Consider the following 16491-nt stretch of genomic DNA (forward strand, 5'->3'; position numbering starts at 1 on the left):
ACACACTTGGCTGTATTCAGTTGTTTGCCATCTGCAGCTTCACCTCTAGATGGCACTAAATTCAACACACCAGACCTTTAACTGAAATAATAATTATTTATCAGGGTTCTTGTACTAAACTAAGTAAGTGAGTTGTTTTTAAAAATAATTTCAAAGATGGTTAAACACTCGTCTGGGTTTCTAAATGTCTCTCTCAGACAGATCCACAGTTTTTACATGGGTAGTACGGTGTGTAATTGGAGAGTGTGACAGTAATGCAGCAAAGGAATGTTAATACGTGCAAACACTCAAGAAGTGGCTAAAGTTTGACTGTTGGATTGCTTTCTAACACAGTTAATTTGCCAACCAACTGGCCTCTCGCTTGCCTTCTCGTCTCTCTTTTCCGTTCCATCCCTCTTCTGCTTGTGTCTATTTATGAACACACCTATGGGGCAGATATAGCCAGAATGACAGTCGGAGACGAAATGAGTTTGGATTCCGCCACTTCTCCACTTCTCAGATTTTTAATCGGGCCGTTTTTTGCAATCTTGGTTCATTCCCTCAGTGTAACTGTCACCTGCTCCCCTCCCAGTTAGTTAGGCAGTTCAGCCAGCGCCAGGCCTGAGCAAAAACACACACACACACACAGAAAACACCAGCAAACACACTCCTACTTACACAAACACACACACGGCAAATTTTTACCTCAACGGACAAATTGTGACCAAACATGCCACACACACAGACAAACACACACACACACACAACCCATTACAAACCTGCCACAGTCACAGCTGCCAGTACACTGATGAAGGCCCACCTGTCGTGTTACCCCGTCTCACCGCACCCCCCACCACACACACACACACACACACACACACACACACACACACACACACACATTACACACGGACACCATTTGAGCAAGGTGGTCTGTGAGCATCACTCCAGCGGCCATATGCAAACCTCCCTGAACAATTAATGGGGAGATGTGTGCCCCTTGGCCTCATGGGTAATTTGTACAACTTGACTGGTGCGCCGCAGCAGGCTGGTGTCATTTCGGTGCCACATGTGTAGCTGTGTGACAGTGATAACTTGACAACTGAAGGCTAGGGAGAGAGTAAGAGAGAGAGAGAGAGAGAGAGAGATGAAGTGAATGTGAGGTGAGCAAAGACGGATGAGAAACGGGAGGTCACGCCACCTGGGAGAAAAAAGACGAGTTGTGTAGTCTTTAAAGTCGGAAAAAACCTGCCAAAATCAGAGAGGGATGGATATAAGAGAATGGAGTAAATAAAGACGGAGGCTGAGGGTGCAAGGCCAGTTAGGCCACTAATGAGTGCTGCACTGGAGGCTGTTGGGATGCGAGGGGAGGTGGGGGAGCGGGTGTTGGCGGCGGCAGCGGCGGCGGCGGCGGTCGGCCTGTCTTTAACTAGACTGGTGTATTGATTAAACCCTTGATTTGGCCCCCGTCGCCAAACTCCCAGCCAGCACCGTGCCAACGTAGCCCAGAGGGTAACGTGGAAGAGGTATGTGAGTGTGTGTGTGTGTGTTGAGGGGGGCTGCTAGATGAGGCGCCAGCTGCCAAGCGCCTCCACCCGCCCTCCTCCGAGACACCCCACCACCACCACCACCAAACCTCTCTCCACACACACCCCCTGCTCACCCTCCCCTCCGCTATCTATCATCTCAATATGGTGCGGGCAGCCAGTTTGTGTTGTGCTAATTTCCTCCAATAAATCAGTAATTATTGCTGTGCCGTCCCTGCTGTCTCTCCCCTCTCTCTTTTCTCCCCCGCCCTCTCTGCCTCTCACCCTCTCTCCCTCTCTATCTCTCTCTCTTCTTCTCCTCCCTCCCTCCTTCTCCCGCAGCTGTTTTTCCATTTGTCCAGAGAGCGGGTGTTCTCAGAGGAGCGCACGCGCTTCTACGGCGCCGAGATCGTCTCGGCTCTTGACTACCTGCATTCAGCCAAGATTGTGTACCGGGACCTCAAGGTAAACAGAAACAGAGAGTGGGGGATGCTGGTAGGGGAGCATGGATGAGAGTATCTGATATTTGAGGGAAAACTTTTTTTTTAAGCCCCTCCATACACCCCTATACACACACACACACACACACACACCTCTTGTGTTTCACAGTTATTTATGTATTTTCTTCGTCCAGGAGGAGAGGAGTGGCTCAGGATGTGTGGTAATTAAAGAGAAGGACAGGGACAAACTCACGCAGACATAAAGCAGTAAGGAAGCGTGGGAGATGGAGGCAGGCAAGGAGGCAGAGAGGGAGGGGAGGAGGGAGTGCTGATGCCACAGAGGTAGAGAGGTAGATGGCTCTGTCTGAGCGTCTGCCTGGCAGCCTTGGCCCCAGCCCTGCTGCACAGCAGCCAAGAAAACAGAAAGAAGAAAAGGCGGACTGAGAGTGAGAAAAACACTTCAGCCATTAAAATTAAAAGGTTGAGTGGCTTCACTACACGCCTGAAGTTTATTTCCCTCCTCTGCTCGGAGTTTGTGTGTCTTTGAGTGTGCGTACCGCTGCTGTGCGGGGTAATGCAAGATGGTTTTCTGCACTCCTCTTCAGAGCCGTAAAACTTAAAACCATACAGAAAGCGAATTTTAGTCAGTTAACAAAGCAGTACAGTGTGTGTGCTGATTCTCACTTACAAAATATGAGAATTAAATATTATTCAAGACCTTTGACAAACCCAAGACACTTTCCTTCTTCACATAACCCCCAAGAAATGCATCATCAGGATATCTGCTACGTTAAATTTCGGTGGTGAAAGCAGCGTTGTGTATTTTTTTTCCCCTCCAGTTGGAAAACTTGATGCTCGATAAAGACGGCCACATGAAAATCACTGATTTCGGCCTCTGCAAGGAAGGCATCACAGACGCTGCTACCATGAAGACCTTCTGTGGCACGCCAGAGTACCTCGCACCTGAGGTAACTTTTTTTTTTTTTTGATTTTTTCCCCCCATTTTCTCTGTCATGCCTTGAACATCTGCACCTTCTTTCTTTTCTTATTCTTTATCTTCTGAGATGTTTCTTTTGTGATTTGAGATCAGCTTTGAGATCACCTTTCTACATCTTCAGTCTCTCTCCCTCTCTCCCACCTTTGTTTTGCAGTTACAGTAAGAGTGCAACAGTACAGTAAGCTTTATTTCTTAGGTGTCTAACCCTACAAACAACCAAAATGTAAAGTATGAAACACAGTGTAAAACAGCTACTGCCACAGCTACAGCTACTAGTACTTATACTATACTAGATGCAAAACAGCTATGTGCTTTGGCAGAGAATTGAAAGGAACGGAGAGAGATTTTATTTCTCATTTAATACGAGCATCAACTCAAAGGCACAATTATTAGAATTAATTCAATGTCTTTGACTACTACAGGACATATGCGCATAGTATGGCAGTTCATGTACAGGTACAAATATATACTGTCAAATTACTGTATATAGCTCCATCAATTGTTTAACAATGTCAAGAGTCATAAAACATAATTCAAACTTACAGTACACCTTAGATTGACATAAGAACACATGATTGCTGAATTAGGACACGTGTGAGACTGATCATGTACAGTGTTTTGGCTACACGTGGCCTAACAGTGATGGATTTGATGACATCATCCACACCACAGTGTAGACTCTTAATAAATTATACTAATCAACTGATAAATGACAGAAAATGCACAGACTGTACGTTAAGTTCTGTAAGGAGAGCAGATTGACTGAGGCGTTGTAGTACATAAAAGCATCTGCGGCATGCACGCATACAGCAGATCTCTCTGTCATGAAGCGATGATCTAGGTGATCTCTTGCAACCCCTTACCCATGATGCCCCGCGTTTTGTAAGGACTGTGATATGATGTTTGAAACCTTCTTATTGTGGATTATGTATGTACATTTCATTTGCAGCTTCCACAGCCAAACACTTCCCATAATATCTGGATGAGCAACATATACGCAGCTCATGCGTGTGAATGAGGGTGTTGGCTGAATTGGAGAAAAATGCACATGAACACACACACGCACAACTATATTCTTGCAATAGTTATTTTTTTGCAGCCATCCGCTGTCCAGCCATCAGCGCTGCCTTACTTGAAGGCCAGCAGGTCAACTGGCGACAGTGCTGCAGGACTGTGGGTGGTGGAGGCAGAGCGATGTAGATGTGGAGATGAAGGCAGGAGGGGAGAGGCATAGTATATATCCCACTTGAAAAAGTATGGAGGACAATTTGGCGCAGCATTTTGTGCTTTTTTTTTTAGAGTCCCTTCCTTTGCGTGCCAAAAGCTGATTGGAGGCTGTTGGTTATTTTTCACAGGATGTGCGTCTGTGTGCATTTATGTGTGTGTGTTTGTGTGTGTGTGTGATTGCAGTAGAAAGTGCGGGCTAAAGCGAGGCAGATGGCGGCAGATGGGCGAGGTTGGAGGAAGGTGCTCGGAAAAAACCTGGAAATCTACACCACCGCCGCCGCCACTCACCCGCCCGCACGCTCTGCTCGCCCGCCCGCGTGTAAAAATAACACAGTTTGCTCTGAGCCAAGTTACAGAGATGCAAAGTAGCCGGGATTAAAAAGAGAAAGGGGGAGGTGGGGGTTGAAGACAGAGGAAGATGAGAAGGGAGAGAAAATATTTCAGGGTTACAGGAGTGAAATTCAGACAGTTCCCATGTTTGCCGTCAGTGAAAAGGGCAGATGAGAAGTGAATAAAGAGGGTTTGTATCTGCAGCGCGCCTGAAGGGACTTATACACAAATACTTGAGCAAGACAACGCCGTAAAGCGAATAATTCTTCAGCCCGACTTGCAAAGCATCAGATTGAAGTGTTATTGTTTGTTTCAAGGATAGTCAAACAACAACAACAAAAAAAGATTCATGTGAGATTAATGAACAATGAGCAGTGTAAGGTCCTTGTAAAGGGATGGAACAGGATCAGAGGAAACACATGCAGAGTGTTTTTCTCTATTTTATCATATTTTTGTGTTTGACACATTTCCTCGTGGCTATTTGTTTGTTTTTCTAAGTGTTGAAGGGGATGGATTTGGGCTTTTTTCCATTTATTTGTATGTGTTTGTTTTTATTTTGGTTGTATGTTGTATATGTCGGACATTGTCATGTATTTTTTTATTTTTTTTGCATCAACATAGCAGCAGAGTCAGTAAAACACTGCAGAGCAGTGTCAACATAAACCGATCTCCCGGGTTTCTTTGCGACACCAACAATATGTGAGTGTATGAGTATATGATGTGTGTGTATGTGTGTGTTTGTGTTCCTTGTAGCCTGCTGGGTACTGGGCTGGTACAGCCACAGGCTGTGTGTATGTGTGCCCGTCCCATCCCATCTAGTCCTGTCCAGGCTGCCAAAGCCCCCGTCCCGCGAGCAGCATCTCGCTGCCACATGGCTGCCCCAACAGGGACCAGGACAGGACAAGACCTTCTCCCTAACGGCTGCTTTTAATCAGAGCTCTCTATCTCCTCTCCTCGTCTCTCCTCTCTCTCCTGCTGATTTATCTAATTTGTTGCTTCTTCTGTCTTGTCCTATTTATTTGTCCTGTCTATTTCTAAAATATACACACACATAACTGCACATACTACACTCATACACACACACACACACACACACACACAAACACACTCACTCCCATGCTCCATGCCTTGGGCTGTGGGGCAACATTCTGGCTCTGTGTGGATTAATCTGCTCCCTGCCTGCAACCGAGCTGCCACCACTTTCTTTGGTCCCAGGACACACACACACACACACACACACACACACACACATACAAACACACCCACACTCTTACACTGACATCCACGTACATTTACATGCCCAAACTGGACAGCTTGCACTTGTATGCATACATACATTTCTGTACCTTTTTAGTACAAAGACTCAACACACAGCCCTGTGGATCAAAAATATAAGCTGCTCTGAATTTCATTAACTGCACACTGTGTGCATGTGTGTGTGTGTGTGTGTCCCTCCTCAAGGTGCAGGAACTGAAACAACACCAAACATCTTAGTTTGCCTCACTCTCAAAACTTTATGAATTTGATGAGGGCAGATAAATATTCCATCTGTTGTGTATAAGTGTGTGTGTGTGTGTGCATCCCTGACAGTCTCCCAGCAGTCTAAGCCAGTGTTATCCCTCCAGCCGTACCAATCAATAGTATATCTGGAGCTGGCGGCGCACTTCGTTTCCCCAGCTCTTCTCTGCAGCTGCCAACAGGGTGACCAGCTTAATTCTCGCACAAACACACAGACACTCACACATAAAATAACTCTCATAACTCTCTCTTATTCACTTCCACGCACATGTTGACTTGCCCACACTGCAGCAGCCGCCTGCATCATTAGCATTTTAGTGTCGAGTGTGCAAGCTCAGGCAGCTAATGACCGGCTTTTCCGTGGCATCGAGCTGCTGTGGAAACTCACAGGCGGCTGTTTTCTCTCACCTGGTCTCAGCACAGCGACATCTCGACGACATAACCCCATTTGAACCTTCATCTGACACTTTGTTTGTTTTCCTGCCTTTACAAATACAGAAAATTACAGCTGGTCTCGCACAGAATTGTGGATTCATGATATTTAATATCAAGATAATATTGAATATTAGAACTTCTTGGCTCCTGAGTGAGAGGCATTCACCTTAAAGCAGTAATTAATAGTCAGAGCACAAGTACATAAATATTAGATTAAATATGCATTACACTTGAGTCTTCTGTGTCGTATTTAGGTTGTTGGTTATATATTTTCACAGCTTTGCCAGCCTGCAGTTACTTTTCTAATCAGTCTATCTGCATCTGCCACTCATCTCACAACTGCTAACAGCAGATATTATATTATTATATTTATCATGTCATTTATAATATTCATTTAAGTGTGAGTATGTTTGTGCGTTCATGTATTTGTGTCTGTTCGCCTGTGCTCACGTCCACTCCGCCTGGTCCATTATTAACAGTGAGTGAGATGTTATTATTATTGGCGAGATGTACAACATATGCTGTTCTGGCTGCTCTCCAGCCCTGCCTGTCTGTCTGTCAGTCACACACACACACACATGCAACACAAGCATGCATTCACACATGTTCGCTCATCATGTTAATAAGCTTATTATGTTAACGAGGGCCTCAGCAGCACCTGAAATACCTCTCTTCCTGTGTCTGCATCCCTTTTTTCGTCCTTCTTCCTCGCTCTTCCAGAGGTGAGAGGATGAAAGAGAAGGAGCAAGCGAGAGAAGGCATGATTAGAGGACGGAGAAGGCAAGGATGAGACAGGATGGGGAGGACGGCACGATGAGAGCAGGCAGGAAATGGGAGTAGGAAGGTAGTCCAGATACAAGACTTTGATATGGGAGTGACTCCTTTCACAGGTTCTCTTTTGCCTCTGCACTCTCAAACACAGCAGTTACACAGTTACAGTACCTGTGCTAGCCAGCTTGAAGGTTGGACTGGCCCTGACCCATGTTGCGGGCTGTTCCTGCCTTTTCCATCCAGGGACGTTCCTCTCTGTCTCTGCCAGGAGACGATAAGTGTGCCAGAGAGAGCTGGCAGGGACCAGAGGGGGCATCTGGTGGGCCACACCAGCACACGGTCTCCCTTACTGTAACAGAGGCCTCTGAAGACCCGCCATCCCATGATGTTTGCCTCTGTATGTGTGTGTCTGAGTTCTTGTTATCTTTGCAGCCACTTCTTCTTCTTCTTCTTCTTCTTCTTCTTCTCGGACAACTTTATTTTTCCCTTGAGCTAAATGGCACATTGACTCTCCGTCCTCGCTCGTCTGTCTCTTCATTGAATACCCTGGGCAGTTAGTATTGTCCAATAAAATAAATGCAGAAATGCAGAACCAAAAAAAGCAGATGTCCAATAAAACAAATTGTCCCATTTCTATCTCTACCCTCCTCAGGTCCTGGAAGACAACGACTACGGGCGGGCGGTGGACTGGTGGGGTTTGGGTGTGGTGACGTACGAGATGATGTGCGGCCGACTGCCGTTCTACAACCAGGACCACGAGAAACTGTTTGAACTCATCCTCATGGAGGACATCAAGTTCCCGCGCACTCTTTCGGCCGACGCCAAGTCCCTGTTGTCCGGCCTGCTCATCAAAGACCCCAACAAACGGTGTGTGTGTGTGTGTGTGTGTGTGTGTGTGTGTGTGTTTGTGTGTGTGTTTATTTTACCTGTAGAATCTCTGCATACCTGAAGAAGGAAGCACAGCTTGAATACAAATTTCCACACACATTACTGCTGGTATATTTGTTTTATGTTTTCAGTCAACACAACCTTCATCAGTGGTAATGTTTAAGAGTCTTTAAAAGTTTTAGATATTTTTATTACCTGGATGGCATTGTGTTCCTCAAGGTGCTTCATTCATCAATTGACCTGACTTCTGTCGTCCTCTGATTGGAAAATTTAAATCAAAATGTCGCTTCTGTTGATCTCAGTTTAGTTTTATAACATTCCTCTCCTCTCCTCCAGGCTCGGTGGAGGACCAGATGACGCCAAAGAAATAATGAGACACAGTTTCTTCTCTGGTGTTGACTGGCAGGATGTCTATGATAAAAAGGTATGGAGCTACATGACGGTAAAAACATATGTTTACGTGTACTAGGTGTTTCTTAAGTTAAGATTTGAGTGTATTGTGAGTGTGTGATGAATTGGATTGTAGAGATTCAGGGTTAAGTCGTGTAACAAATGTAAGTAAGCGTGCATATATCACACATGATGTGTGCATCAGAACAGACAGCAGTGTAAAGAACAAAGCATTGTGTAGACATGTGATCTGTATCCTGGAGGTCTGTCAGTGTGTTCATGTGTTTGCTCCTGTAACACCACAGAGTGTAAGTCGGGTCCTATGTGGCGACACCTATGTTGACAAATGTGTCGTGTGATGCAGCAGCTTGGAGCCAGTTTACCTGCAGGACAATTAAGTTTATCTTCACTTAGCTGTAGCCTGTTTGACAGGTGCTCAGCTTCCTCCCTTCACTCTTCTATCCTCCCTGGATCCCTCTACCACTTCTACTGTTCCTCACATCCTTCCTCTCCTCTCTTCTCCCTCATTTCCTCCCTTCTCCACATTCCTTTCCTTTCCTTCTCTTTCCTCCCTTATTCTTTCCTTTTCCTCCCTCTCCTCTCCAACCTCCTTTCCTTTCTTTTACTCTCTTCTATTCTCCTCTCATCCTATTTCCTTTCCTTTCCTTTCCTCCATCCCTCCCCACAGAGCATAAAACACCACTAACAGCCCACATCCGAGTGAAGGCCTCCAAATTGTCCATTAAATGATAGTAAGTGTGTCCCTTAAGCAGTCCCTCTAGAAATGGACAACTCTGCAGAACAGGATATAAGTTCACCAAAGTGTGCACAATCTTCCTTTTAGCATAGTGCTTTGGACCAAAAATAAACAAACCAAAAGAAAAATCCTCCAGGACATCCTCAAACCAGCTCTTTAAAAGTTCACACCGTGCTGAACAAAAAAATGTGTCAAGGTCTCAACGCGCTCTGTATCTGTTTGTAGGCATTGCCCTGTGCATGACCCTCCAATGGAGGTCTGCTGTGGCAGGAAATGTGTGGAGAGTTAGAGAAGGACATGCAACAAATGTTGCAGTTTTTTGGGATACACTTTAACGATTTGTCCAGTCCAAACTGCAAGAAATATCAGAACAATCCAGACGTCCTTCAAGCGGCTGTGTAGCAGTGTATCACGTTGTGTTATCATACAGTCTCTAAACTTTCTTCCTGTGTCCTCCTCACGCCTCTCTGTCTCTCAGCTGGTCCCTCCCTTCAAGCCTCAGGTGACGTCGGAGACAGACACCAGATACTTTGACGAGGAGTTCACAGCCCAGACCATCACAATCACTCCACCAGAGAAATGTGAGTCTCTTCGGTCTCTCTTTGTCTCACACGTGTTTAAAACTTGACGACGGCTCCTTATCATTTTTTTTTACATAGCAGCAAATATTCTCAGCAGAGCGAGAAATACAGAAAGAAACAGTGACAGAAAAAGTTCATTCTCTGGGTTGGAGTACAATATTACACGTAAATGTTAAAATACATCCCACATTGCACTTTTAATTTGATATTCCTGCATTACTTTTTTCAAACAATCGATCAGTGCTCCTTCTCTTTCTTCGGTGAGACATTTCCACTTAAATCAACTGAGGGAACAAACCCTCAAAAGTGCTGTTGTCTGTTTATTCAAGTGTTTCTGTAATAGTCCCCGGGCCACATGCAGCTCTTCACAGGCTTTTTTTTTTTTTTGAAAGAAAGAAAGAAAGACGGCGGCCTCAAAAATGTTCGCCACTGAATTATGCATGAGTGGAATCTCTGCGCGACGTGTTTCTCTGCGCTAATGTGAGGTTTCACTTGTTTTGTAGGTCGCACATCAGTTAGTTAGCAGGAGATTGGCACATCAAAGACACACTTGTTAGATGTTAGGTGTTGCGTACAATAATGCATCACAATGCTGATTTATACACTTCCTATTGGATTTTGTGTATTTATATTAACTGTGCTTTCAATCCACGTGTTTCTGTAGTTGACGAGGACGGGATGGACTGTCTGGACAACGAGAGAAGACCGCACTTCCCACAGTTCTCCTACTCTGCAAGTGGGCGGGAATGAACTGTCCATCACGGTGACGTCATCACAGCTGGTCTCTGAAGTCATCAATGTGGGATAAAAAAAGACCCACAGCTTTGGACCGACCCAATACGACCGTGACTTGAGGGATTTTGCCCTTCCTCCTCCTCCTCCTCCTCTCTTTTTCACCTCTCTGATTATTTTATTTTTGTGAATCCCCTCTTAGAGAGAACTTCCAGGTTAAAAATGACTTTCTAATCCTGCACTGCAACCCTAGGTGATCCGAACTGTGATGCGATCAGTTACTATGTAATGTCCCTTTAAAGACAGGAGCATCACCGGTGGCCTGCTGTGCTTTGACATGTGTCGGTCCTGCCAAACTCTTCAAACAAAAAAAAAACAACAACAAAAATCGAGTTAGACGACAGCTGATCACATTTTTAACGCATACTGTTTTTGTGGCTTCTTATCTGTAAGATGGAGATACAGCATTTTAAGTCATTCAAACCCAAACTGCCGTTACTGGTTGTATCTCAGGCTTTTACAAACAGTCACATACTCGGACTCAGAGAGACACTCGGGTCTGACTTCAAATCCTCACATTAAGTAATTCTGGGACTGATTGAGGCTGCCTGGCATTGAGCAGAATCCTACACACCTCACATTCTCAAGCAGGATTTGACTCAGGTTTTGCTCAGTGCAATTCATTATTGTTGCTGCTATTTCAACTGCTACCACAACTACAGGTAGTACTACTCCTCCTCCTTCTACTACTCCTACTACTACTACTGCTACTACTAAAACCCGGTGCTACACTACTAGCTTAATGCTGCAGATCATGATACAGGCGCCAGCAACACATCGACCACCTGTATTGATGACTATGCTTGTACAGCTGCAGAACAGGTGTTGCTACTACTCCGAATGCACTGCTACACATCAACTCTGTAGATCAAGATGATAGGATGTCATGATTGTGTGTGTGCGTGAGAGAGAGAGAGTGTGTGCGAGGTATTATTCTGGGTTTGTGTTTAAGAAGGCACCTCAAAGCACAGCAGATCAGAAGGATGAAGCTCCCAAACCATGAGCTTTACTACATTACCCACAATGCAGTGCGAGGTGGTTGATATATACATATATACATCGCCGCAGAGGTGAAAACGAGAGGAAAATGGTTGGTTTGAATGTCTCCCCACACTCTCCCAAAGTTTTTTTATTTTTATTTTTATTTATTTCCCCAAATCCTTCTGAGTTTAAATCTCTTTTGTCCCAAAAGGGAAAAAAACAAAACGAAACGGTACTTTGTGTCGACGATGATCGAAAGCTTTACTGTGACATGTTGTTGTCATGGCTTTGGGAACCACACGGCTGTACCTCTCTGTGTTTGTGCAGGAAAGGAAAGAAAGAAAGGAAGGAAGGAAGCAGCAGGAACAGATTCACCTCAGTGTGGAAAAAAAAGAGATGTCCAGCATGGCAGGTTTGGGCATTGTGATGAGAAGAGACAGAAAGAGAGAGAGTACAGGTGAAAAGCTCCAAGAATAATATGAAATTATTTATAATGTGATAATTTATGACGTATTGAAGAGTGAGGTGACAGCTGATTTCCTGTGAGATTCTTATGAAGGATTTTTTTTTTAGAAAAAAGAAAAGACATTATGGTCTGTGAGGAGGTACGCATCAACAGTTTGTGGGTTTACACCAATCACAGCAACGGTTATAATATATCTATGTTCTATTTATTGTTCTACTCATCGGTTTTATATTTAACTTTTTCTATTGTTATTACATTATTCTAGAAAAAAAACAAGAATTATTTCTTAGGGCTGAGAGGAAAAAAAAAAGAAAAAAAAAGGCACATCAAGAAACAAAAATGGCTGAAGAATGTAGGAGGGAAAGCAGATAGCCTTCCTGCTCCATCGTTTATTTTAATGATGTTTTTTGTGTTGTTTTTGTGACCAAAATGTGACAGCCGAGAGGCGACAGGACACTTTAAAGACAGATGATAGAAACTCATCATTCTCCAACTCAGGCAATGTACTATGAAGGCACACTTCTGACCTGGTTGGATACTGACCCAAACGTCCCCCTTCCATATTTAATCTCACTACAGGTTGTTGTGTGTCGGTGAAGGGCTCGGACAGAGAGTTCAGAGAGAGAAAGAAGAAGTGGAAGTTGAGGAGAAAGAAAACAAAGTGCAGCACAGAAGTCTGAATGTAAAGCGGTAAGGATGGAAAAGATTCAATACCGAACTGTAAGTGCTACTGTTTACTGTAAGGGTGTCGAGATAAGAGTCGTGTAGAAAGTCGAATAAAGAGGTGTGATGTGAGATTTAAAGGTCAGTCAGTGATCAGAGTTGGGGCCCGACCTCTAAATCATCCCTTTGCTCTCCTGTCTTTAACGTGTGCTGTCATTTCTCCGGTCTGGACTTTGTTTGTTTGTTTGTTTGTTTGTTTGTTTGCGTCGTCATGTCTTCCAGTCTGACCAACAAAATTTCACACAAAAAAAAAAAAAAAAAAAAAAAAAAATCCCCACCTCAATATTTGTCTTCAAACGCCAGTAAGCCTTATGGTTTAGCTCAGAATAAGTAAAAAAAAAAACAAACAAAAAAAAACTCTGACATCCAGCACTTCAGAGTCAAAATGTATGAGGAAATATATTTTTTAAAGATTTGAACTCTCAACATGCATGTTAAAGAAAAACAAAAACAAAAAAAACACGTTATCATGTGGAAGACGGCACTTTCGATGTGTGGATGACACGGATTAAGAGAGAGCACCGGGGGATGTGCTCTCATTAGGCATAGAGAACTGTATTCCAATATATTTATTTAAATGTTTTTGTTATTATCGTTGATGGATAACTTGAATTTCTTTTCTATTTTAATTTATTTGATGTCTTCTTTTTTCTTTGTTTTGTTTTTGTTTGGAGTTTAACAGTAAGGGGGTGTAGTCGTGTTTCACTCTGCAGTTTAAGTCTAAAAATAAATGCCTCCTTTTTTTCTTTACAGATATCTCTTATACGACACATTACCTGTTTTCCGCTGCTCTTAAGTCCACATGCTTTACTCTTGCACATCCATTTGAAATTGCTATTAGCTAGCAAAGGCGCTTTATGGCAGAAAGTATAAAAGGATGGCGCTGGCCTGCATGCTGTAGTCCTCCTCTGTCCACACTATCAGTCCTGAGTCAAAGTGGCACTCAGAACTCTTATGAAAAATACTTCTCTGTGATTGATTGAGCTTGTCTGGCACAGCTGAAAGCAGCCGAATCCAACCCAGCTGGCACCCTCGACGGGCTCAAGCAAACGCTCGCAAGTATTTGGAAGGATTTCAGCTTTGATTTGACCCAGGTCTGCGAGTGTCTGAGGAGTTCTAGCTGTATGTGCACGCTTACCGCCAAAATCATTAGACACCAGAGTTCATAAAATACCGCTTTGTAGCTTTGGCCACAGCACTTTTCACACCCATCACTTTTTATATGATTCAGAGGAATCTGATTCAGCCCTGCTTTAAAGGAAGATTTTTAGCTTTTTTTATGTTTTTAAGAAAACGAGGATTTTTAAAGCACATCTCTCCTCCACAAACAAACCGATAGCTTTGATGTTGCGTTGTTGAGTTGGCGAGACCTGGATGATTGTGTCCCACATGCCAGAGACGGAGTCAGTGGTGCCACCGCAGAGTGGGCCGTCGATCGCGCCCGGTGGATTGATCGGTCCTTGTGAACTTGGAAAAATCCACCGAGCGATCGCTGCAACTCCGCTGACGTCACTGACTCTTTCCTCTTCTGTTTTGAGGTTTTCCCTCCAGTGAGCCTTTCGACTCTCCTCGTTCAATACAGATAAAAGTTTATTTACTGGCAGCGACAACAGATTTTAAAGGTCAGATCATAAAAAAAATGAAAGTTTTCCTCCAATTTACTGTACGTGGAGAAGGTGGAGCTTAGTAATCCTCTCCATCAATGTAGGGTTTTCCCTTAGAGACTGAGTCAGTCGAGGGGAAACATTTAACTTTGTCTGAGTTGTCGTCACCAAACAGAGGCTCTCAAACTGGACGCTGAAGTTCAGTTTAAGCCTCCTTACAGCTTTACTGGTGCCCTCGACTGGTGTGAATCGACAGTATGTGAGATATCGGACGCTGCGCTGACAGCGTCCACTCTTAAAGCTGCTGCTGCTGTTTGTACTGTTCATCTATCACACAACAGATCTCACTCCAGTAGTATTTGAATAATATGTAAAATCCTGTCAAAGACCTCAGCTGCTCTGCGTTGATCTTGCCACGTGGTTAATGAACGGACGGCGTCAGCCAAAAATCACAAGCTGCGCTCAGGCCTGGCGTTTAATGCAGATAATAAGTAAATGGCTCAAGTGTTTGGAAGGATTTCTGAAAGTATTTGACCTCATGTCTGCGACAGAATTCCTCCCCTTTCCTCTCTGGTTACTAGTCTACTATCATCACGATTATTAACATGAACAAGCATGAGATGCATTTATTTATAAACAGCAAACAAAAAACGGCAAACATGTACAAATATTACAAAGTGTAACTGAGTTTTAACTTCACGTCCATGTCCATCTACTGTAGCTTTACAGTTGTGTGTGAGACGTTTCTGGACAGCCGCCAGCTGTTCGCAGAGTGGGCCACGTTTCCCCGAAGCACTGTAGTACTAAAGTCAGCTCTGCTGATGTTGAGTCTGAGACGCCGAAGTGTCGGGAAACTCAAGCAGATCGATCAAACAGCCTTTTTTCTGTCCCTCATGCTGTTAGGATGCAGTGCTGCTGGCCAGTGAGGCCGCGAGGATGTGAAAACAACAAATTACCATCAACATGAAGCTGTTTTTTACACTGTACATCCTTAGTATTTTTACACATAAAATGTATATGATAGGGATGCACATTATTTTCCTTCTTACAGACAGCTTCAATAAAGCACTATGTCAATCTGCTGCGATGGTGTCGACTTGTTTGCTTTGTGATGCTCTTGAACTTTCAGCTCAGTTCGAATGTTAAAAAAACAGAAATATTCGTCACAGTTAAGGCTCAACTTGAGGCTCAAACGGTTTATTTGTTCTGAGTAAAAAAAAAAAAAATTCATCAGTGCACCACTGAGTTTGTTTAAAAACATCCCAGTAACCACAGTAACAGCCTTTTGCCGAATGTAAAAATCTGATTTTCAGTTCTCATAATGAAATATTTGTGCAGAGATGAGCACACCTGCCTCCCTGCACACACTCCTGGGTAATTACAGTCTGACGTGTTTTTGTAGATTTCTGTGAAAACGTCCAGATCCAAACTCATGTGGCCAGAGCGTCGACTCGTCTCGTGTTCGGGAGCTAGAAAGACACAAACACACACACACACACACACACGCACGCAGCATTTGATAAAACCGCAAACAGACACATAATCTGTCTGATAATGAATCAGAGCAGAATACAAGCCAACAGAACCAGACAGAGTCATTAGTCATGAAGGGACAAACATCTTCTTACTGGTTTTATTTTAGTAAACTGACAACTATAATGTGCACCTGGAGAGAGACGACACCGTCGCAAATGCATTTAGCAACAGAACAGTGAGTCACACACTCTGCTGAGTGTGTGAGTGTGAGTGTGTGTACCTCCATGTGTAGGTTCTGCATCTCCTCGGTGAGTGTGTTTCTCTCCTGCATCAGCTGGTTCTGTTTGGCCAGCAGCTCACACACCTGCTGGGCGCTGCTCTGACAGTGACGGTCCAACTGCTGCAGTCTGCAAAACACACACACACACACACACACAGACACACACACTCAATACTGGCTGAAAGTGTGTGAGAGGAACGTACCCTCCTGGCTGATATAAAACCAAATGTTGTAAATATTGAAAGAGAGCTGGATCCACAAAGAGCTTTTAATATCACTGGACTTTGTGTTGATCAAGTAATCAACACTGTTTACATGAGAGTGACAGCA

At 44.0% G+C, this 16491-nt stretch overlaps 2 protein-coding genes across 5 annotated transcripts in view; one reads left to right on the forward strand and one right to left on the reverse strand.

Annotated features, from left to right (window-relative positions):
• Positions 1 to 13044, forward strand: part of akt3a (v-akt murine thymoma viral oncogene homolog 3a) — a 50472-nt gene extending 37428 nt beyond the window's left edge. For 3 of the 4 annotated variants that reach the window (XM_027278006.1, XM_010746169.3, XM_010746186.3), the window contains 6 exons: positions 1848 to 1970; positions 2785 to 2913; positions 7876 to 8090; positions 8448 to 8535; positions 9737 to 9839; positions 10504 to 13044. In XM_027278006.1, the coding sequence (XP_027133807.1) occupies positions 1848 to 1970; positions 2785 to 2913; positions 7876 to 8090; positions 8448 to 8535; positions 9737 to 9839; positions 10504 to 10589 (744 nt within the window). In that variant the 3' untranslated portion in view covers positions 10590 to 13044. The remainder of the gene's footprint in view (positions 1 to 1847; positions 1971 to 2784; positions 2914 to 7875; positions 8091 to 8447; positions 8536 to 9736; positions 9840 to 10503) is intronic. The other variant, XR_003462293.1, reaches the window with a different exon arrangement.
• A 38-nt stretch (positions 13045 to 13082) lies between these two features.
• Positions 13083 to 16491, reverse strand: part of sdccag8 (SHH signaling and ciliogenesis regulator sdccag8) — a 46796-nt gene continuing 43387 nt past the window's right edge. Inside the window, exons 17-18 of the mRNA XM_019252963.2 lie at positions 16162 to 16288; positions 13083 to 15874 (exon numbers count right to left, since the gene is read on the reverse strand). Of these exons, the coding sequence (XP_019108508.1) occupies positions 15836 to 15874; positions 16162 to 16288 (166 nt within the window). The 3' untranslated portion in view covers positions 13083 to 15835. The remainder of the gene's footprint in view (positions 15875 to 16161; positions 16289 to 16491) is intronic.

Source organism: Larimichthys crocea, chromosome III, assembly GCF_000972845.2.
Source record: "Larimichthys crocea isolate SSNF chromosome III, L_crocea_2.0, whole genome shotgun sequence".
Classification (NCBI taxonomy): domain Eukaryota; kingdom Metazoa; phylum Chordata; class Actinopteri; family Sciaenidae; genus Larimichthys; species Larimichthys crocea.